The 22,614-nt window shown below is 48.1% G+C and overlaps 1 protein-coding gene across 1 annotated transcript in view; it reads right to left on the bottom strand.

Annotated features, from left to right (window-relative positions):
- The window catches only part of LOC141082460 (uncharacterized), a 92,942-nt gene that overhangs the window by 21,768 nt on the left and 48,560 nt on the right, over nucleotides 1-22,614 (bottom strand). The window contains exon 2 of the mRNA XM_073566399.1: nucleotides 100-190. Coding sequence (XP_073422500.1) covers nucleotides 100-190 — 91 coding nt within the window. The remainder of the gene's footprint in view (nucleotides 1-99; nucleotides 191-22,614) is intronic.

Genomic DNA, 22,614 nt, shown 5'->3' with positions numbered 1-22,614 from the left:
ATCATGGTAATACGGCCGGACTACACCACCGATAAAGCAGCCACAGCCGGTGACTGAGAGGAATCTGTGACTTCTCTGCATTCAGTGGTTACTACTAACCTGGGTAGTCATATGTGGGAATCTCCTCTTTACACCGCTCATCATCTCTCACATATGTCTCTGTAGTATTAATATGGGTCAGATCTTCACCCTGAAACAAATATTGTAAAAGTCACAGACAGATGGAGAAGTCCCATCTATGATCAGCTCTAATCCTGCCATCTCCACCGCTCTCATTACACAAGTATAAAACATATAATACAGGTGGATAAAACAAGACTGAGCACAAGACCTTCACAGCCATCTACACATCATAGGGGGGATCTCCTGACACCTTCTCTCCATCTACCTGATGATCCTGAGGAGCACTGGGATCTTCTTGGTTACAGTCCTGTGGAAGAAGAGGACGGGGACATCTCTCTGGTGTTGTCCTCTTACTGGATAGATCTGGAGGAAACACATACAGGGACTGAATTCATTCTCTACATACAGATAATTATAGGCCGTGTGTATTTAGTCCTGTCTATTACCTGGTGATGTGAGGGGCTGGGGAACCTCCATTATGACGTTCTTGTACAGATCTCTGTGTCCTTCTAAATACTCCCACTCCTCCATGGAGAAATAGACAGCGACATCCTGACACCTTATAGGAACCTGACACATACAATGATACCGTCATCCCCCCGATCCCTTCATTGTGTTACTGCATAATGTCCCAGCATTCCCAGCAGTGTCACCTCTCCAGTCAGCAGCTCAGTCATCTTGTAGATGAGTTCTAGGATCTTCTGGTCATTGATGTCCTCATGGATCAGGGGGTGAGGTGGAGGCCCCGTGATTGGGCTCAGGGGTCTTCCCCATCCCTCAGACACAGGGTCCTGACAGCGATCACTAGAGGTCTTCTTCACCACTGTGTAATCCTGGTTATGGAGAGACACATTAATAAATCTCACTCCAGACATTTCCAGAGTCCTCACCTCTCCAGTTCTGTCCATCTGTTATTCCCATAGATAAGAATGATGTAATGTGACGTCATCAGAATCTCTCACCTCTCCAGTGAGACGGAAGAGGATCTCTAGGGTGAGGTGTAACATCCTCTCCGCCATCTTGTCTCTGTCCATATCCATCCTTGATGGGTAAATCAGGAAAATTCTCTTTTGTAGAAGATCTTCACTGAGAGGATCCGATATTGTAGAGACCTGAATGAGAAGAAGATGATCCGATGTAACATCATAAGAATCCTGTGTAATAATACAATTACTGGAGATTATAAGGGAAACATATGAGGAGATTTATTATCTTACAGGGTTTAGTTTTCTTCCCTGACATCTACTAATAAAACCTATATATTTAGGCCACAGGCAACAAGCAGTTTCCTCCTCGGAGTCGGCAGCTGAACACGTTCCTCATAGACTCATCAACGTCACCATCAATTCCCATCAGAGTGAAGGAACATCGCTCCTCTATTCAGCTCTATGGATCCAGGATGAAATCCACTGCGGCCCCTGCAAGAAAAGAGCGAAGTCTGGTGAGACCCCCGAGGCCGGAGATTTCTACAGCTGCTCTGTGCGCACAGGACCTGTGATGAGGTCACAGGAGGGGAGGAGTCAGGGGTCACATGATCAGGGGCCTCAGTGTGTGCAGGACTCTGCTGTGCTGGTTGTCATGGTGCTGGATGAGGGGAAGTTTCTGTGTGGGGTCAGGAGGGGTTTACAGGGTGGATGTAGCAGAGCCGTGTGTGTACGAGGTGTACGGAGCGGAGCCGTGTGTGTACGAGGTGTACGGAGCGGAGCCGCGTGTGTACGAGGTGTACGGACCGGAGCCGTGTGTGTACGAGGTGTACGGAGCGGAGCCGTGTGTGTACGAGGTGTACGGAGCGGAGCCGTGTGTGTACGAGGTGTACGGAGCGGAGCCGTGTGTGTACGAGGTGTACGGAGCGGAGCCGTTTGTGTACGAGGTGTACGGAGCGGAGCCGTGTGTGTGCGAGGTGTGCGGAGCTGTGTGTTTAAGGTGTACGGAGAGGAGCCGTGTGTGTAGGAGGTGTACGGAGTGGAGCCGCGTGTGTAGGAGGTGTACTGAGCGGAGTCGTGTGTGTATGAGGTGTACGGAGCGGAGCCGTGTGTGTACGAGGTATACTGAGCAAAGCCGTGTGTGTCCGAGGTGTACGGAGCGGAGCCATATGTGTACGAGGTGTACGGAGTGGAGCTGTGTGTGTACGAGGTGTACGGAGCGAAGCCGTGTTTGTGTGAACCCCTCTGTGTACGCTGTATACCCCCAGCTTCGGTCTCAGACCCCACAGTGTACGCTGTATACACCCATTTACCCCCATCTTCGGGCGCAGACCCCTTTGTATGCTGTATACATCCATATACCCCCAGCTTCGGTTGCAGACGCCTCTTTGCACGCTGTATACACCCGTATACCCCCAGCTTCAGTCGCAGACCCCTCAGTGTACGCTGTATACACCTGTATTCCCTCAGCTTCGTCCGCAGACCCCTCAGTGTGCTCTTTATACACCCATATACCCTCAGCTTCAGTTGCAGACCCCTGTGTATACTGTATACACCTAGCTTCAGTCACAGACCCCGCGTCTCTCACACTATTTACACCTGTATACCCCCAGCTTCAGTCTCAGAACCCTGTGTGTATGCTGTATACACCCGTATACCCCCCAGCTTCGGTCACTGACCCCTCTCTTTACGCTGTATACACCCGTATACCCCCAGCTTCGGTCGCAAACCCCTCTGTGTACGCTGTGTACACCCGTATACCCCCAGCTTCGGTCACAGACCCGTGTTCACTGTATACACCTGTTTATCCCCAGTTTTGGTCGCAGACCCCTGTGTACACTGTATACACCCGTATACCCGCAGGTTCAGTCGTAGACCCCTGTGTATACTGTATTCACCTGTATACCCCCAGCTTCAGTCACAGACCCCGCGTCTCTCACACTGTATACACCTGTATACCCCCATCTTCAGTCTCAGAACCCTGTGTGTATGCTCTATACACCCGTATACCCCCAGCTTCGGTCACAGACCCTTCTGTGTATGCTGTATACACCCATATACCCCCAGCTTTGGTCACAGACCCCTCTGTGTACGCTGTATACACCGTATACCCCAGATTCGGTCACAGCCCCCTGTGTTCACTGTATACACCCGTATATCCCCAGTTTTGGTTGCAGACCCCTGTGTACACTGTATACACCCTTATACCCCCAGGTTTGGTTGCAGTCCCCTGTGTATGCTGTATACATCCGTATACCCCCAGCTTTGGTCGCAGATCCCTGTGTACTCTGTATACACCCGTATACCCCCAGCTTTGATCGCAGACCCCTGTGTACGCTGTATACACCCGTATACCCCCAGCTTCGGTCACAGACCCCTCTGTGTATGCTGTTTACACCCATATACCCCAAGCTTCGGTCACAGACACTGCATCTCTCACACTGTAGAACTGACGCCGGACACACACGGTAAAACTGCGGTCGTCGGTCTCATCTCTCGCACTTATACTGATAACATAAGATGGAGTCAGACGAACCCTCCTACAAAACGTGAGAGCAAAGTCATTACTACAGGACTGTGTGAGAAAGGGATTTATTCTACAAGAAACGCTGGGGCCACAAATGAGAATAACATAATGTCGTTCATCTTCTCTTTCACCATAGATATTGACAGTGAGGGCGACTTCCACTTTGCCGCAATGTGGATTTTAGTGGCCGTACATAAGTAGTTTACTAGCTTCTGAAAGCTTTCTGGAAGCTGGGAAGGCCTGGTTCCCAGTAAAAGGGTAGAAGGTTCCAGAACAACCGGTCCACCATACATCTGTGCTATCAGACACTTCACCTTCTCCCAAAGCCCAGAAACCACCATACAAGACCACCAAATATGTCTCATGTCACCAGATATTCCACAGCCCCTAAAACAGTCTCCCGAGATTTTAGGAAAAATGCTGTGAACTTTTTCCGGTACATAATAGACTCTGTGCAATAGTTTTAAGGAGGTCTCCACAAGGGAAGTCTGGTGACTACCTCATGATAGGGTGTCACAGCTACGATACCATTCATCAATTGACTGTTCAAACCCCAGATCCTCCTCCCACTGTAACATATACTTCAATTTTTTATCATTTTGTGGAGAATTTATAGCATAGTAGATCAATGAGATCGTTCCCCTGCCCAAAGGGTCATTTAGACATTTATTTTCAAAACTCGTTGCCCTGAGAGTAGTACCGCTCGGGAGGATCTGCTTTGCAAAGTGGAAGATCTGGTTCAAATTTTTGAACAAATTCCTCTCTGTCAAGTAAGATATTAAATGGGGAACACAAATGTTTAAGTATATGAATACCTTTCAGCTTCCACCAAGAAAAAATTTGAGGCTCAAGGCCTGGCGGGAGCATGGGGTTTTGTAATATAGCTGTCAGGGGAGAAGGGCTTGATTGTAAGTTATATTTAAACCGGACTTTCCTCCAAAGAAGCAACGAGTGGACTGTAAAAGGAGCCACATTCATTAACCCCTGTGGAAGTCGGTCTGTGGTCCACATTAGGCCTGATAAAGAGAATGGTTTGGAGAGAAATGATTCCAGAATAACCCATCTCAGACTATTGGGATATGAACACGCACTTATTAATGGAGCAATCTGTGCCGACTTGTAATAAAGTGTAAAATTAGGGAGGGATAAACCCCCTTCTTTTCTGTGACGGAACATACGTTTTTGCACAATTCTGGGTTGTTTTCCGAGCCAATGAAACTTAGACATCATAGAGTGTAAATGAGTGATCGTTCTGGCTGGTACCATAATTGGGAGGGACCTAAATAGATATAAGAAGCGAGGCAGTGACACCATTTTTAATGCATGTGTTCTGCCGAGCCAGGATAACTTTGAGGGAGCCCATCTATCCAGGTCCCTCTGGAAGTTTTGGATCAGTGGAGTGTAATTCCACCGAAACAGAGGTGACCTGTTGGCTGTTAAGTTGATACCCAGATATGTTAGATAATGTCCTTTGTGTATAAACCCAAAATGGGAGGCTATATTACCGTATATACTCGAATATAAGTCGAGATTTTCAGCCCAAAAAATTGGGCTGAAAGTCCCCCTCTCGTCTTATATTCGAGTCATATACAAAGGTGGTCGGAGGGGGATGGGGGGCGGGGGTGTCAGGTCATACTTACCCGTCCTGACGCTGTGTCTTGAGCCCCCAGCTTCTCCCCGTGCTCTCTCTTCCTGCCTTCAGCGGTCACGTGGTGCCGCTCATTAAAACTCATGAATATGCGCATATTCATGAGTTTTAATGAGCAGTACCACGTGACCGCTGAAGGCAGGAAGAGAGAGCCCGGAGAAGCTGGGGGCTCAAGACACAGCGTCAGGACGGGTAAGTATAGCGATACTCACCTGTCCTGCGTCCATGGCTGCTTGCTGCTGTCTGTGTCTGTCATCGGTCAGTGACTTCAGACAGCAGAGGGCGCGGTGACGTGGTTAGTGCGCGCCCCCTGCAGTCTGAACGTCACTGACCAATGACGTGGCAGATAGCGGTGAGCAGCCATGGACGCAGGACAGGTGAGAATCTGACACCCAGCGACGGAGAGGTGAGTACAGTCATGGCCAAAAGTATTGACACCCCTGCAATTCTGTCAGATAATACTCAGTTTCTTCCTGAAAATGATTGCAAACACAAATTCTTTGGTATTATTATCTTCATTTAATTTGTCTTAAATGAAAAAACACAAAAAGAATTGTCCTAAAGCCAAACTGGATATAATTCCACACCAAACATAAAAAAGAGGGTGGACAAAAGTATTGGCACTGTTCGAAAAATCATGTGATGCTTCTCTAATTTGTGTAATTAACAGCACCTGTAACTTACCTGTGGCACCTAACAGGTGTTGGCAATAACTAAATCACACTTGCAGCCAGTTGACATGGATTAAAGTTGACTCAACCTCTGTCCTGTGTCCTTGTGTGTACCACATTGAGCATGGAGAAAAGAAAGAAGACCAAAGAACTGTCTGAGGACTTGAGAAACCAAATTGTGAGGAAGCATGAGCAATCTCAAGGCTACAAGTCCATCTCCAAAGACCTGAATGTTCCTGTGTCTACCGTGCGCAGTGTCATCAAGAAGTTTAAAGCCCATGGCACTGTGGCTAACCTCCCTAGATGTGGACAGAAAAGAAAAATTGACAAGAGATTTCAACGCAAGATTGTGCGGATGTTAGATAAAGAAACTCCACTAACATCCAAATAAGTTCAAGCTGCCCTGCAGTCCAAGGGTACAACAGTGTCAGCCCGTACTATCCGTCGAAGTCAATGCAAGAAAGCGGACGGCACCGCTGTTACCGTGCTAAGGTCCGTGGCTGGCAGCAGGCGGAGAGCTCACATCCAGGACTCCCAGGTGCTTGACCTCGTAGCAAGACGAATGTAGTTTCCAAGAGAAAAAGGTCGCACTCTGCGGGATAATGATGAATGTTTATTGACACTGAATTACATGTCACGTCGGAGATGTGAAGGAGAGTGTGTCAAATGGCTGACTACGGCCGTTTCACGCTACTCGAGCGCTTCCAGGACCCGTGGAAGCGCTCGAGTAGTGTGAAACGGCCGTAGTCAGCCATTTGACACACTCTCCTTCACATCTCCGACGTGACATGTAATTCAGTGTCAATAAACATTCATCATTATCCCGCAGAGTGCGACCCGTACTATCCGTCGGCATCTGAATGAAAAGGGACTGTATGGTAGGAGACCCAGGAAGACTCCACTTCTTACCCCGAGACATAAAAAAGCCAGGCTGGAGTTTGCCAAAACTTACCTGAAAAAGCCTAAAACATTTTGGAAGAATGTTCTCTGGTCAGATGAGACAAAAGTAGAGCTTTAGGGCAAAAGCATCAACATAGAGTTTACAGGAGAAAAAAGAGGCATTCAAAGAAAAGTACATGGTCCCTACAGTCAAACATGGCGGAGGTTCCCTGATGTTTTGGCGTTGCTTTGCTGCCTCTGGCACTGGACTGCTTGACAGTGTGCATGGCATTATGAAGTCTGAAGATTACCAACAAATTTTGCAGCATAATTTAGGGCCCAGTGTGAGAAAGCTGGGTCTCCCTCAGAGGTCATGGGTCTTCCAGCAGGACAATAACCCAAAACACACTTCAAAAATGGTTTGAGAGAAAATGGTTTGAGAGAAAGCACTGGAGACTTCTAAGGTGGCCAGCAATGAGTCCAGACCTGAATCCCATAGAACACCTGTGGAGAGATCTAAAAATGGCAGTTTGGAGAAGGCACCCTTCAAATATCAGGGACCTGGAGCAGTTTGCCAAAGAAGAATGGTCTAAAATTCCAGCAGAGCATTGTAAGAAACTCATTGATGGTTACCGGAAGCGGTTGGTCGCAGTTATTTTGGCTAAAGGTTGTGCAACCAAGTATTAGGCTGAGGGTGCCAATACTTTTGTCCGGCCCATTTTTGGAGTTTTGTGTGAAATGATCAATGTTTTGCTTTTTGCTTCATTCTCTTTTGCGTTTTTTCATTTAAGACAAATTAAATGAAGATAATAATACCAAAGAATTTGTGTTTGCAATCATTTTCAGGAAGAAACTGAATATTATCTGACAGAATTGCAGGGGTGTCAATACTTTTGGCCATGACTGTATGTCATTTTTTTATTTTTACATGCAGCAGCAGCGGCAGCACATGGGGGAATAATTTTAAGGAGCTTCTAATGGGGGCAGCACATGGGGGAACAATATGGAGCTTCTAATGGGGGCAGCATATGGGGGAACAATCTATGGAGCTGCTTATGGGGGCAGTATATGGGGGAACAATATGGAGCTTCTAATGGGGGCAGCATATGGGGGAATAATCTATGGAGCATTTCCCACCCTAGACTTATACTCGAGTCAATAAGTTCTCCCAGTTTTTTGTGGCAAAATTAGGGGGGTCGACTTATACTCAGATCGACTTATACTCGAGTATATACGGTAGTTTGCTCTGTCTTAGGAAAATTTACAAATAATGCTTCGGATTTATCAATGTTAATCTTTAACCCTGAGATCTTCTCAAATTCGTGAAGGAGGGAAAACAAGTGAGGGAGTGTAGTGTGGGGACTTATTAATGTTAGCAGGAGATCATCCACAAAGAGGCTGACTTTATATTGGTCTCCCATATTCTCAGGGCCCAGGATATTCTGATCTCTCCTTATTGCTTCCACAATGGGTTCCATTACAAGTGCAAAAAGATCCGGAGATAGAGGACAGCCCTGCCTGGTACCCTCTGAATATTAATTGGAGGGGGATGTGGTGATGGGAGTTTTATATAAGCGATAGGGCTATCATATAACAATTGGAGGCACTTTATAAGTTTAGGGGAGAATCCGACTTCCGATAGAACCGTAAAGAGATACGTCCAGGACGCCGAATCGAAAGCCCTCTCAGTATCTAATGCAAGCAGGAGAAGTCGCTTTCGCTGTAGGTTAGTTGTATGAATAATATTTAACGCTCTCCTAATATTATCCGGGGCCTGTCGCGCTGGTATAAAACCAACCTGACCCCGATGGATGAGGTGAGGGAGGATTTTATTGATCCTGTCACAATGGATGTAAAGATTTTGAAGTCAATGTATAAGAGGGATATAGGTCTATAATTTGTGGTGAGATGATCTTTCTTAGGATTAGGGATTACGGTTACATGCGCCACGTAGAGCTCAGGGGGCAGCTGTGAGCCATTTAGTAGTGAATTACAGAGGTTTTTATATGTGGTGTCAGCACATCGCTGCATTTTTTATAATATATTGCTGTAAGACCATCCGGCCCCGGGGCCTTTCCTCTTTTTAGTTTTTTGGTTGTTGAAACTATTTCCTCCTCAGAGATGTGTAAATGGAGTTGTTGTGCCGCGGACTCAGTCAGGTTAGGTAGATGTAGTGTGTGAAGGAATGACTCCAGTAGTGGGGGGGGGGTGATTGTGGGGGCGAATACAAACTCTGGGGGTATTCATTATAAGTGCTATACATGACATCGGGGTGGGCTGAGGTCTGACCCTTAGGGTCCTTTATAGAGGAGATTATATGCAGTGACTCTCTCATTCTGAGCTTACGAGCGGCATCTTATTAGGCTTATTGGCATGGTGATAAAACGCGGCTTTACTCCAAGTTAGCGCCTCTCCGTTCTGGTGGTGAGAATGGCGTCTAATTGTCATTTCATATCTTGTATTTGTGTAGATAAGTATAGGGGTGAAGAGCGCTGATTGGCCAATTCTAACTCCTGCAGTTTCTCCTCCAGTCTGGGCTGTAATTCAGACCTTTCTTCTTCCTGTCGGCCGATAACTTATCACAGAACCGGGAATAGATTTTCTGTGCGCGAGTCACATTGCTCCAAGTGAGGCCTCCTCCGCTGTGTGAGTTTAGGGGAAATTTGTTACATCTTCTCTTATAGCGGTTACATTAGAGATTTGGGCATTTTAGCTCCTGGTGTGGAGTCGATAGCACAATCATATGCCGCCATATAGTAGACGGCCGGTAACTAGGGATAATTCCCTCATGTGTGGGGTCTATTTCCCTCCAGAGAAACCACACGTTACATTCCACACATAACACTGTGTAGAGAAGGCGGCGCGGGGTAATTGTGCCAGTAGTGAGGGGCGAATAATGGCGGGAATGTCACTGACTGAGGAGAAGGCTCCATGGAGGTCTGCACTCCGGAGATCATGTGACCCCTGACTCCTCCCCTCCTGTGACCTCATCACAGGTCCTGTGCACAGAGCAGCCATATATGTGGAGTGCGGCTCTGCAGGTTAGTGATGGGCAGTCCAGCTCTTCTTTCTCCTTTCCCCACTTTTCTCACTCCTGTCCCTTCACTATAAAGCCTGGGCCTCATTATACAGCTGTACAGGGGTCTAGTGAAGGCTTTTTAGCCCTTTCCTCAGACTGTAGCTCCTGGGCACAGGCCCTCACTCCTGTCCCTTCACTATAAAGCCTGGGCCTCATTATACAGCTGTACAGGGGTCTAGTGAAGGCTTTTTAGCCCTTTCCTCAGTCTGTAGCTCCTGGGATCAGGCCCTCACTCCTGTCCCTTCACTATAAAGCCTGTGCCTCATTATACAGCTGTACAGGGGTCTAGAGAAGGCTTTTTAGCCCTTTCCTCAGACTGTAGCTCCTGGGAACAGGCCCTGACTCCTGTCCCTTCACTATAAAGCCTGGGCCTCATTATACAGCTGTACAGGGGTCTAGTGAAGGCTTTTTAGCCCTTTCCTCAGACTGTAGCTCCTGGGAACAGGCCCTGACTCCTGTCCCTTCACTATAAAGCCTGGGCCTCATTATACAGCTGTACAGGGGTCTAGTGAAGGCTTTTTAGCCCTTTCCTCAGACTGTAGCTCCTGGGAACAGACCCTCACTCCTGTCCCTTCACTATAAAGCCTGGGCCTCATTATACAGCTGTACAGGGGTCTAGTGAAGGCTTTTTAGCCCTTTCCTCAGACTGTAGCTCCTGGGAACAGGCCCTCACTCCTGTCCCTTCACTATAAAGCCTGGGCCTCATTATACAGCTGTACAGGGGTGTAGTGAAGGCTTTTTAGCCCTTTCCTCAGACTGTAGCTCCTGGGAACAGTCCCTCACTCCTGTCCCTTCACTATAAAGCCTGGGCCTCATTATACAGCTGTACAGGGGTCTAGTGAAGGCTTTTTAGCCCTTTCCTCAGACTGTAGCTCCTGGGAACAGGCCCTGACTCCTGTCCCTTCACTATAAAGCCTGGGCCTCATTATACAGCTGTACAGGGGTCTAGTGAAGGCTTTTTAGCCCTTTCCTCAGACTGTAGCTCCTGGGAACAGGCCCTCACTCCTGTCCCTTCACTATAAAGCCTGGGCCTCATTATACAGCTGTACAGGGGTCTAGTGAAGGCTTTTTAGCCCTTTCCTCAGACTGTAGCTCCTGGGAACAGGCCCTGACTCCTGTCCCTTCACTATAAAGCCTGGGCCTCATTATACAGCTGTACAGGGGTCTAGTGAAGGCTTTTTAGCCCTTTCCTCAGACTGCAGCTCCTGGGAACAGGCCCTGACTCCTGTCCCTTCACTATAAAGCCTGGGCCTCATTATACAGCTGTACAGGGGTCTAGTGAAGGCTTTTTAGCCCTTTCCTCAGACTGTAGCTCCTGGGAACAGGCCCTGACTCCTGTCCCTTCACTATAAAGCCTGGGCCTCATTATACAGCTGTACAGGGGTCTAGTGAAGGCTTTTTAGCCCTTTCCTCAGACTGTAGCTCCTGGGAACAGACCCTCACTCCTGTCCCTTCACTATAAAGCCTGGGCCTCATTATACAGCTGTACAGGGGTCTAGTGAAGGCTTTTTAGCCCTTTCCTCAGACTGTAGCTCCTGGGAACAGGCCCTCACTCCTGTCCCTTCACTATAAAGCCTGGGCCTCATTATACAGCTGTACAGGGGTGTAGTGAAGGCTTTTTAGCCCTTTCCTCAGACTGTAGCTCCTGGGAACAGTCCCTCACTCCTGTCCCTTCACTATAAAGCCTGGGCCTCATTATACAGCTGTACAGGGGTCTAGTGAAGGCTTTTTAGCCCTTTCCTCAGACTGCAGCTCCTGGGAACAGGCCCTGACTCCTGTCCCTTCACTATAAAGCCTGGGCCTCATTATACAGCTGTACAGGGGTCTAGTGAAGGCTTTTTAGCCCTTTCCTCAGACTGTAGCTCCTGGGAACAGGCCCTGACTCCTGTCCCTTCACTATAAAGCCTGGGCCTCATTATACAGCTGTACAGGGGTCTAGTGAAGGCTTTTTAGCCCTTTCCTCAGACTGTAGCTCCTGGGAACAGACCCTCACTCCTGTCCCTTCACTATAAAGCCTGGGCCTCATTATACAGCTGTACAGGGGTCTAGTGAAGGCTTTTTAGCCATTTCCTCAGACTGTAGCTCCTGGGCACAGGCCCTCACTCCTGTCCCTTCACTATAAAGCCTGGGCCTCATTATACAGCTGTACAGGAGTCTAGTGAAGGCTTTTTAGCCCTTTCCCCAGACTGTAGCTCCTGGGAACAGGCCCTCACTCCTGTCCCTTCACTATAAAGCCTGGGCCTCATTATACAGCTGTACAGGAGTCTAGTGAAGGCTTTTTAGCCCTTTCCTCAGACTGTAGCTCCTGGGAACAGGCCCTCACTCCTGTCCCTTCACTATAAAGCCTGGGCCTCATTATACAGCTGTACAGGGGTCTAGTGAAGGCTTTTTAGCCCTTTCCTCAGACTGTAGCTCCTGGGCACAGGCCCTCACTCCTGTCCCTTCACTATAAAGCCTGGGCCTCATTATACAGCTGTACAGGGGTCTAGTGAATGCTTTTTAGCCCTCTCCTCAGACTGTAGCTCCTGGAAACAGGCCCTCATTCCTGTCCCTTCACTATAAAGCCTGGGTCTCATTATACAGCTGTACAGGGGTCTAGTGAAGGCTTTTTAGCCCTCTCCTCAGACTGTAGCTCCTGGGAACAGGCCCTCATTCCTGTCCCTTCACTATAAAGCCTGGACCTCATTATACAGCTGTACAGGGGTCTAGTGAAGGCTTTTTAGCCCTCTCCTCAGACTGTAGCTCCTGGGAACAGGCCCTCACTCCTGTCCCTTCACTATAATGCCTGGGCCTCATTATACAGCTGTACAGGGGTCTTGTGAAGGCTTTTTAGCCCTCTCCTCAGACTGTAGCTCCTGGGAACAGGCCCTCACTCCTGTCCCTTCCCTATAAAGCCTGAGCCTCATTATACAGCTGTACAGGGGTCTAGTGAAGGCTTTTTAGCCCTCTCCTCAGACTGTAGCTCCTGGGAACAGGCCCTCATTCCTGTCCCTTCCCTATAAAGCCTGAGCCTCATTATACAGCTGTACAGGGGTCTAGTGAAGGCTTTTTAGCCCTTTCCTCAGACTGTAGCTCCTGGGAACAGGCCCTCACTCCTGTCCCTTCACTATAAAGCCTGGTCCTCATTATACAGCTGTACAGGGGTCTAGTGAAGGCTTTTTAGCCATTTCCTCAGACTGTAGCTCCTGGGAACAGGCGCTGACTCCTGTCTAGAGTTGAGCGATACCGTCCGATACTTCAAAGTATCGGATCGGAATGGATCGGCCGATCTTAAAAAAAAGTATCGGTATCGCCGATTCCGATACCGGAAGTCCCATTCAAGTCTATGGGACTTCCGGTATCGGAATAAGAAAAACCCTGTTTTTGCCTTGTACAGCCTCTCTGGGGTCTGTACGGGCCTTTCGGGGGGCTGTGCCGGCCTGCCAGGGGGTCTGTGCAGGCTCCGGTGGTCTGTGCCGGCCTGCCGGGGGGCTGTGCCGGCCTGCCGGTGGTCTCTGCAGGCTCCGGTGGGCTGTGCCGGCCTGCCGGGGGGCTGTGCCGGCCTGCCGGGGGGCTGTGCAGGCTCCGTGGGGCTGTGTCGGCCTGCCGGTGGTCTGTGCAGGCTTCGGGGGTCTGTGCAGGCATCGTCCGATGGGACTACAAGTCCCATCAGGCAATGCCTGCTACCATGACAGTGATTGACACATTAGCCAATGATGGGACAGTAGTAGTCCCATCATCCGGCTAATGTGTTGAATGTAAAAAAAAAAAAAAATTACATACTACATACATGCTACATTCATACTACATATATACTACATGCAACATACATACTACATATATACTACATGCATGCAACATGCATACTACATATATACTACATGCAACATACATACTACATATATACTACATGCATGCAACATGCATACTACATATATACTACATGCTACATACATACTACATATATGCTACATACATACTACATATATACTACATGCATGCTACATACATACTGCATGCTACATACATACTACATGCTACATACATACCACATATATACTACATACTACATGCATGCTACATACATACCACATACATACTACATACATACTACATGCATACTACATGCATGCTACATGCATGCTACATGCTACATACATAACACATATATACTACATGCATGCTACATACATACTACATGCTACATACATACCACATACATACCACATACATACTACATGCATGATACATACATACTACATATATACTACATGCATGCTACATACATACTACATGCTACATACATACTACATATATACTACATACATACTACATATATACTACATACATACTACATGCATGCTACATACATACTACATATATACTACATGCATGCTACATACATACTACATACATACCACATACATACCACATACATACTACATACATACTACATGCTACATACATACTACATATATACTACATGCATGCTACATACATACTACATGCTACATACATACTACATATATACTACATGCATGCTACATACATACTACATGCTACATACATACTGCATGCTACATGCATGCTACATACATACTACATACATACTACATGCTACATACATACCACATATATACTACATACATACTACATACAATACATTCATACAATACATACATAGACATACAGTACATATAACATAGAGTAACATACTTACCAATACTTGTCACATTGTTCCCCGAAGCCATTGTCTTTTACGGAATAAATATTAACATAACAAACCACAAAAATACTCACCCACGATCCGAAGCAGTCCACGAGTGTGTCCCACGACGATCTTGGGTAGAGAACTGCAGCATCAGCTGATGCTGCCGTTCTCTACGGGCTGCAGGAATCCAATGACGGAAGGTAGGTATCCTTCCGCACTGTATTCCTCCGCCACTTAAAAAAAAAAAAGTCCCTAGTCTCACTTTATGCCATTGCTGTGTGGGAACTGATGCTGCAGTTCTCTACCCAAGATCGTCGTGGGACACACTCGTGGACTGCTTCGGATCGTGGGTGAGTATTTTTGTGGTTTATTATGTTAATATTTATTCCGTAAAAGACAATGGCTTCGGGGAACAATGTGACAAGTATTGGTAAGTATGTTACTCTTTGTTATATGTACTGTATGTCTATGTATGTATTGTATGAATGTATTGTATGTAGTATGTATGTAGTATATATGTGGTATGTATGTAGCATGTAGTATGTATGTAGTATATATGTAGCATGCATGTAGCATGCAGTATGTATGTAGCATGCATGTAGTATATATGTAGTATGTATGTAGCATGTAGTATGTATGTAGTATGTATGTGGTATGTATGTAGCATGTAGTATGTATGTAGCATGCATGTAGTATGTATGTAGTATATATGTAGTATGTATGTAGCATATAGTATGTATGTAGCATGCATGTAGTATATATGTGTTATGTATGTAGCATGTAGCATGCATGTAGCATGCATGTAGTATGTATGTAGTATGTATGTAGTATGTATGTGGTATGTATGTAGCATGCATGTAGTATGTATATAGTATATATGTGGTATGTATATAGCATGTAGTATGTATGTAGCATGCATGTAGTATGTATGTAGTATGTATGTGGTATGTATGTGGTATGTATGTAGCATGTAGTATGTATGTAGCATGCATGTAGTATATATGTGTTATGTATGTAGCATGTAGCATGCATGTAGCATGCATGTAGTATGTATGTAGTATGTATGTAGTATGTATGTGGTATGTATGTAGCATGCATGTAGTATGTATATAGTATATATGTGGTATGTATATAGCATGTAGTATGTATGTAGCATGCAGTATGTATGTAGCATGCATGTAGTATATATGTAGTATGTATGTAGCATGTAGTATATATGTAGCATGCATGTAGTATGTATGTAGTATGTATGTAGTATTTTTTTTTTTTTTTTTAACATTTAACACATTAGCCGGATGATGGGACTACTACTGTCCCATCATTGGCTAATGTGTCAATCACTGTCATGGTAGCAGGCATCGCCAGATGGGACTTATAGTCCCATCGGACGATGCTTGCACAGACCCCCGGACATCAGCACAGCCCCCCGGCAGGCCGGCACAGCCCCCCGGCAGGCCGGTACAGACCCCCACAGGGTGCACAGACCACCGGCAGGCCGGCACAGCCCCCCGGCAGGCCGGTACAGACCCCCACAGGGTGCACAGACCACCGGCAGGCCGGCACAGCCCCCCGGCAGGCCGGTACAGACCCCGGGCAGTCCACACAGCCCCCCGGCAGGCCGGCAGAGACCCCCGGAAGGCCCGAAATGACGGTGCATCATGATGCGCACACACCGCGCATCATGATGATGTCATTTCGGCTGTCAATCAACTTTGAACTTCAACTTCCGATTCCGATGCCGACTTCCGATATTGAAAAAATGATCAGGCCCCTGCTCCTCGCTCCGGTCTCTCCTGTACAGTGAGGCCTCATTATACCCCTGTATAAGGATCTAGTGACGCAGTGTAGACTGTTATTCAGCATTGCTGTCTCCTCAGATTGTCAGCTCTTGTGATCAGGCCCCTGCTCCTCGCTCCGGTCTCTCCTGTACAGTGAGGCCTCATTATACCCCTGTATAAGGATCTAGTGACGCAGTGTAGATTGTTATTCAGCATTGCTGTCTCCTCAGATTGTCAGCTCTTGTGATCAGGCCTCTGCTCCTCGCTCCGGTCTCTCCTGTACAGTGAGGCCTCATTATACCCTGTATAAGGATCTAGTGACGCAGTGTAGACTGTTAATCAGCATTGCTGTTTCCTCAGATTGTCAGCTCTTGTGATCAGGCCCCTGCTCCTCGCTCCGGTCTCTCCTGTACAGGGAGGCCTCATTATACCCCTGTATAAGTATCTAGTGACGCAGTGTAGACTGTTAATCAGCATTGCTGTTTCCTCAGATTGTCAGCTCTTGTGATCAGGCCCCAGCTCCTCGCTCCGGTCTCTCCTGTACAGTGAGGCCTCATTATACCCCTGTATAAGTATCTAGTGACGCAGTGTAGACTGTTAATCAGCATTGCTGTTTCCTCAGATTGTCAGCTCTTGTGATCAGGCCCCTGCTCCTCGCTCCGGTCTCTCCTGTACAGTGAGGCCTCATTATACCCCTGTATAAGGATCTAGTGACGCAGTGTAGACTGTTATTCAGCATTGCTGTGTCCTCAGATTGTCAGCTCTTGTGATCAGGCCCCGACTCCTCGCTCCGGTCTCTCCTGTACAGTGAGGCCTCATTATACCCCTGTATAAGGATCTAGTGACGCAGTGTAGACTGTTATTCAGCATTGCTGCTTCCTCCGATTGTCAGCTCTTGTGATCAGGCCCCCGCTCCTCGCTCCGGTCTCTCCTGTACAGTGAGGCCTCATTATACCCCTGTATAAGTATCTAGTGACGCAGTGTAGACTGTTATTCAGCATTGCTGTGTCCTCAGATTGTCAGCTCTTGTGATCAGGCCCCAGCTCCTCGCTCCGGTCTCTCCTGTACAGTGAGGCCTCATTAAACCCCTGTATAAGTATCTAGTGACGCAGTGTAGACTGTTAATCAGCATTGCTGTTTCCTCAGATTGTCAGCTCTTGTGATCAGGCCCCTGCTCCTCGCTCCGGTCTCTCCTGTACAGTGAGGCCTCATTATACCCCTGTATAAGGATCTAGTGACGCAGTGTAGACTGTTATTCAGCATTGCTGTGTCCTCAGATTGTCAGCTCTTGTGATCAGGCCCCGACTCCTCGCTCCGGTCTCTCCTGTACAGTGAGGCCTCATTATACCCCTGTATAAGGATCTAGTGACGCAGTGTAGACTGTTATTCAGCATTGCTGCTTCCTCCGATTGTCAGCTCTTGTGATCAGGCCCCCGCTCCTCGCTCCGGTCTCTCCTGTACAGTGAGGCCTCATTATACCCCTGTATAAGGATCTAGTGAGGCAGTGTAGACTGTTATTCAGCATTGCTATGTCCTCAGATTGTCAGCTCTTGTATCCAGTCCCCTGCTCCTCGCTCCGGTCTCTCCTGCACAGTGAGGCCTCATTATACCCCTTTATAAGGATCTAGTGACGCAGTGTAGACTGTTATTCAGCATTGCTGCTTCCTCCGATTGTCAGCTCTTGTGATCAGGCCCCCGCTCCTCGCTCCGGTCTCTCCTGTACAGTGAGGCCTCATTATACCCCTGTATAAGGATCTAGTGACGCAGTGTAGACTGTTATTCAGCATTGCTGTTTCCTCAGATTGTCAGCTCTTGTATCCAGTCCCCTGCTCCTCGCTCCGGTCTCTCCTGTACAGTGAGGCCTCATTATACCCCATTATAAGGATCTAGTGACGCAGTGTAGACTGTTATTCAGCATTGTTGTGTCCTCATATTGTCAGCTCTTGTGATCAGGCCCCTGCTCCTCGCTCCGGTCTCTCCTGTACAGTGAGGCCTCATTATACCCCTGTATAAGGATCTAGTGACGCAGTGTAGACTGTTATTCAGCATTGCTGTTTCCTCAGATTGTCAGCTCTTGTGTCCAGGCCCCTGCTCCTCGCTCCGGTCTCTCCTGTACAGTGAGGCCTCATTATATCCCTGTATAAGGATCTAGTGACGCAGTGTAGACTGTTATTCAGCATTGCTGTGTCCTCAGATTGTCAGCTCTTGTGATCAGGCCCCGACTCCTCGCTCCGGTCTCTCCTGTACAGTGAGGCCTCATTATACCCCTGTATAAGGATCTAGTGACGCAGTGTAGGCTGTTATTCAGCATTGCTGCTTCCTCCGATTGTCAGCTCTTGTGATCAGGCCCCCGCTCCTCGCTCCGGTCTCTCCTGTACAGTGAGGCCTCATTATACCCCTGTATAAGGATCTAGTGAGGCAGTGTAGACTGTTATTCAGCATTGCTGTTTCCTCAGATTGTCAGCTCTTGTATCCAGTCCCCTGCTCCTCGCTCCGGTCTCTCCTGTACAGTGAGGCCTCATTATACCCCTGTATAAGGGTCTAGTGACGCAGTGTAGACTGTTATTCAGCATTGCTGTCTCCTCAGATTGTCAGCTCTTGTGATCAGGCCCCTGCTCCTCGCTCCGGTCTCTCCTGTACAGTGAGTCCTCATTATACCCCTGTATAAGGATCTAGTGACGCAGTGTGGACTGTTATTCAGCATTGCTGTCTCCTCAGATTGTCAGCTCTTGTGATCAGGCCCCTGCTCCTCGCTCCGGTCTCTCCTGTACAGTGAGGCCTCATTAAACCCCTGTATAAGGATCTAGTGATGCAGTGTAGACTGTTATTCAGCATTGCTGTCTCCTCAGATTGTCAGCTCTTGTGTCCAGGCCCCTGCTCCTCGCTTCGGTCTCTCCTGTACAGTGAGACCTCATTATACCCCTGTATAAGGATCTAGTGACGCAGTGTACACTGTTATTCAGCATTGCTGTGTCCTCAGATTGTCAGCTCTTGTGATCAGGCCCCCGCTCCTCGCTTCGGTCTCTCCTGTACAGTGAGGCCTCATTATACCCCTGTATAAGGATCTAGTGACGCAGTGTAGACTGTTATTCAGCATTGCTGTTTCCTCAGATTGTCAGCTCTTGTGATCAGGCCCCCGCTCCTCGCTTCGGTCTCTCCTGTACAGTGAGGCCTCATTATACCCCTGTATAAGGATCTAGTGACGCAGTGTAGACTGTTATTCAGCATTGCTGCTTCCTCAGAATGTCAGCTCTTGTGTCCAGGTCCCTGCTCCTCGCTCCGGTCTCTCCTGTACAGTGAGGCCTCATTATACCCCTGTATAAGGATCTAGTGACGCAGTGTAGACTGTTATTCAGCATTGCTGTGTCCTCAGATTGTCAGCTCTTGTGATCAGGCCCCGACTCCTCGCTCCGGTCTCTCCTGTACAGTGAGGCCTCATTATACCCCTGTATAAGGATCTAGTGACGCAGTGTAGACTGTTATTCAGCATTGCTGCTTCCTCCGATTGTCAGCTCTTGTGATCAGGCCCCCACTCCTCGCTCCGGTCTCTCCTGTACAGTGAGGCCTCATTATACCCCTGTATAAGGATCTAGTGAGGCAGTGTAGACTGTTATTCAGCATTGCTGTTTCCTCAGATTGTCAGCTCTTGTGATCAGGCCCCCGCTCCTCGCTTCGGTCTCTCCTGTACAGTGAGGCCTCATTATACCCCTGTATAAGGATCTAGTGACGCAGTGTAGACTGTTATTCAGCATTGCTGCTTCCTCCGATTGTCAGCTCTTGTGATCAGGCCCCCGCTCCTCGCTCCGGTCTCTCCTGTACAGTGAGGCCTCATTATACCCCTGTATAAGGATCTAGTGAGGCAGTGTAGACTGTTATTCAGCATTGCTGTTTCCTCAGATTGTCAGCTCTTGTGATCAGGCCCCCGCTCCTCGCTTCGGTCTCTCCTGTACAGTGAGGCCTCATTATACCCCTGTATAAGGATCTAGTGACGCAGTGTAGACTGTTATTCAGCATTGCTGTTTCCTTAGATTGTCAGCTCTTGTGTCCAGGCCCCTGCTCCTCGCTCCGGTCTCTCCTGTACAGTGAGGCCTCATTATACCCCTGTATAAGGATCTAGTGACGCAGTGTAGACTGTTATTCAGCATTGCTGTTTCCTCAGATTGTCAGCTCTTGTATCCAGTCCCCTGCTCCTCGCTCCGGTCTCTCCTGTACAGTGAGGCCTCATTATACCCCTTTATAAGGATCTAGTGACGCAGTGTAGACTGTTATTCAGCATTGTTGTGTCCTCATATTGTCAGCTCTTGTGATCAGGCCCCTGCTCCTCGCTCCGGTCTCTCCTGTACAGTGAGGCCTCATTATACCCCTGTATAAGGATCTAGTGACGCAGTGTAGACTGTTATTCAGCATTGCTGTTTCGTCAGATTGTCAGCTCTTGTGTCCAGGCCCCTGCTCCTCGCTCCGGTCTCTCCTGTACAGTGAGGCCTCATTATATCCCTGTATAAGGATCTAGTGACGCAGTGTAGACTGTTATTCAGCATTGCTGTGTCCTCAGATTGTCAGCTCTTGTGATCAGGCCCCGACTCCTCGCTCCGGTCTCTCCTGTACAGTGAGGCCTCATTATACCCCTGTATAAGGATCTAGTGACGCAGTGTAGGCTGTTATTCAGCATTGCTGCTTCCTCCGATTGTCAGCTCTTGTGAAGAGGCCCCCGCTCCTCGCTCCGGTCTCTCCTGTACAGTGAGGCCTCATTATACCCCTGTATAAGGATCTAGTGAGGCAGTGTAGACTGTTATTCAGCATTGCTGTTTCCTCAGATTGTCAGCTCTTGTATCCAGTCCCCTGCTCCTCGCTCCGGTCTCTCCTGTACAGTGAGGCCTCATTATACCCCTGTATAAGGATCTAGTGACGCAGTGTAGACTGTTATTCAGCATTGCTGTCTCCTCAGATTGTCAGCTCTTGTGATCAGGCCCCTGCTCCTCGCTCCGGTCTCTCCTGTACAGTGAGGCCTCATTATACCCCTGTATAAGGATCTAGTGACGCAGTGTGGACTGTTATTCAGCATTGCTGTCTCCTCAGATTGTCAGCTCTTGTGATCAGGCCCCTGCTCCTCGCTCCGGTCTCTCCTGTACAGTGAGGCCTCATTAAACCCCTGTATAAGGATCTAGTGATGCAGTGTAGACTGTTATTCAGCATTGCTGTCTCCTCAGATTGTCAGCTCTTGTGTCCAGGCCCCTGCTCCTCGCTTCGGTCTCTCCTGTACAGTGAGGCCTCATTATACCCCTGTATAAGGATCTAGTGACGCAGTGTACACTGTTATTCAGCATTGCTGTGTCCTCAGATTGTCAGCTCTTGTGATCAGGCCCCCGCTCCTCGCTTCGGTCTCTCCTGTACAGTGAGGCCTCATTATACCCCTGTATAAGGATCTAGTGACGCAGTGTAGACTGTTATTCAGCATTGCTGTTTCCTCAGATTGTCAGCTCTTGTGATCAGGCCCCCGCTCCTCGCTTCGGTCTCTCCTGTACAGTGAGGCCTCATTATACCCCTGTATAAGGATCTAGTGACGCAGTGTAGACTGTTATTCAGCATTGCTGCTTCCTCAGAATGTCAGCTCTTGTGTCCAGGCCCCTGCTCCTCGCTCCGGTCTCTCCTGTACAGTGAGGCCTCATTATACCCCTGTATAAGGATCTAGTGACGCAGTGTAGACTGTTATTCAGCATTGCTGTGTCCTCAGATTGTCAGCTCTTGTGATCAGGCCCCGACTCCTCGCTCCGGTCTCTCCTGTACAGTGAGGCCTCATTATACCCCTGTATAAGGATCTAGTGACGCAGTGTAGACTGTTATTCAGCATTGCTGCTTCCTCCGATTGTCAGCTCTTGTGATCAGGCCCCCGCTCCTCGCTCCGGTCTCTCCTGTACAGTGAGGCCTCATTATACCCCTGTATAAGGATCTAGTGAGGCAGTGTAGACTGTTATTCAGCATTGCTGTTTCCTCAGATTGTCAGCTCTTGTGATCAGGCCCCCGCTCCTCGCTTCGGTCTCTCCTGTACAGTGAGGCCTCATTATACCCCTGTATAAGGATCTAGTGACGCAGTGTAGACTGTTATTCAGCATTGCTGTTTCCTCAGATTGTCAGCTCTTGTGTCCAGGCCCCTGCTCCTCGCTCCGGTCTCTCCTGTACAGTGAGGCCTCATTATACCCCTGTATAAGGATCTAGTGACGCAGTGTAGACTGTTATTCAGCATTGCTGTGTCCTCAGATTGTCAGCTCTTGTGATCAGGCCCCGACTCCTCGCTCCGG

This window comes from Dendrobates tinctorius, unplaced genomic scaffold (assembly GCF_039654945.1).
Source record: "Dendrobates tinctorius isolate UK_male_01 unplaced genomic scaffold, ASM3965494v1 ptg000017l, whole genome shotgun sequence".
In the NCBI taxonomy this organism is placed as follows: Eukaryota; Metazoa; Chordata; class Amphibia; order Anura; family Dendrobatidae; genus Dendrobates; species Dendrobates tinctorius.
Note: the sequence above shows the minus strand (reverse complement) of the source record. Positions and strands in the feature narration are given on the sequence as shown.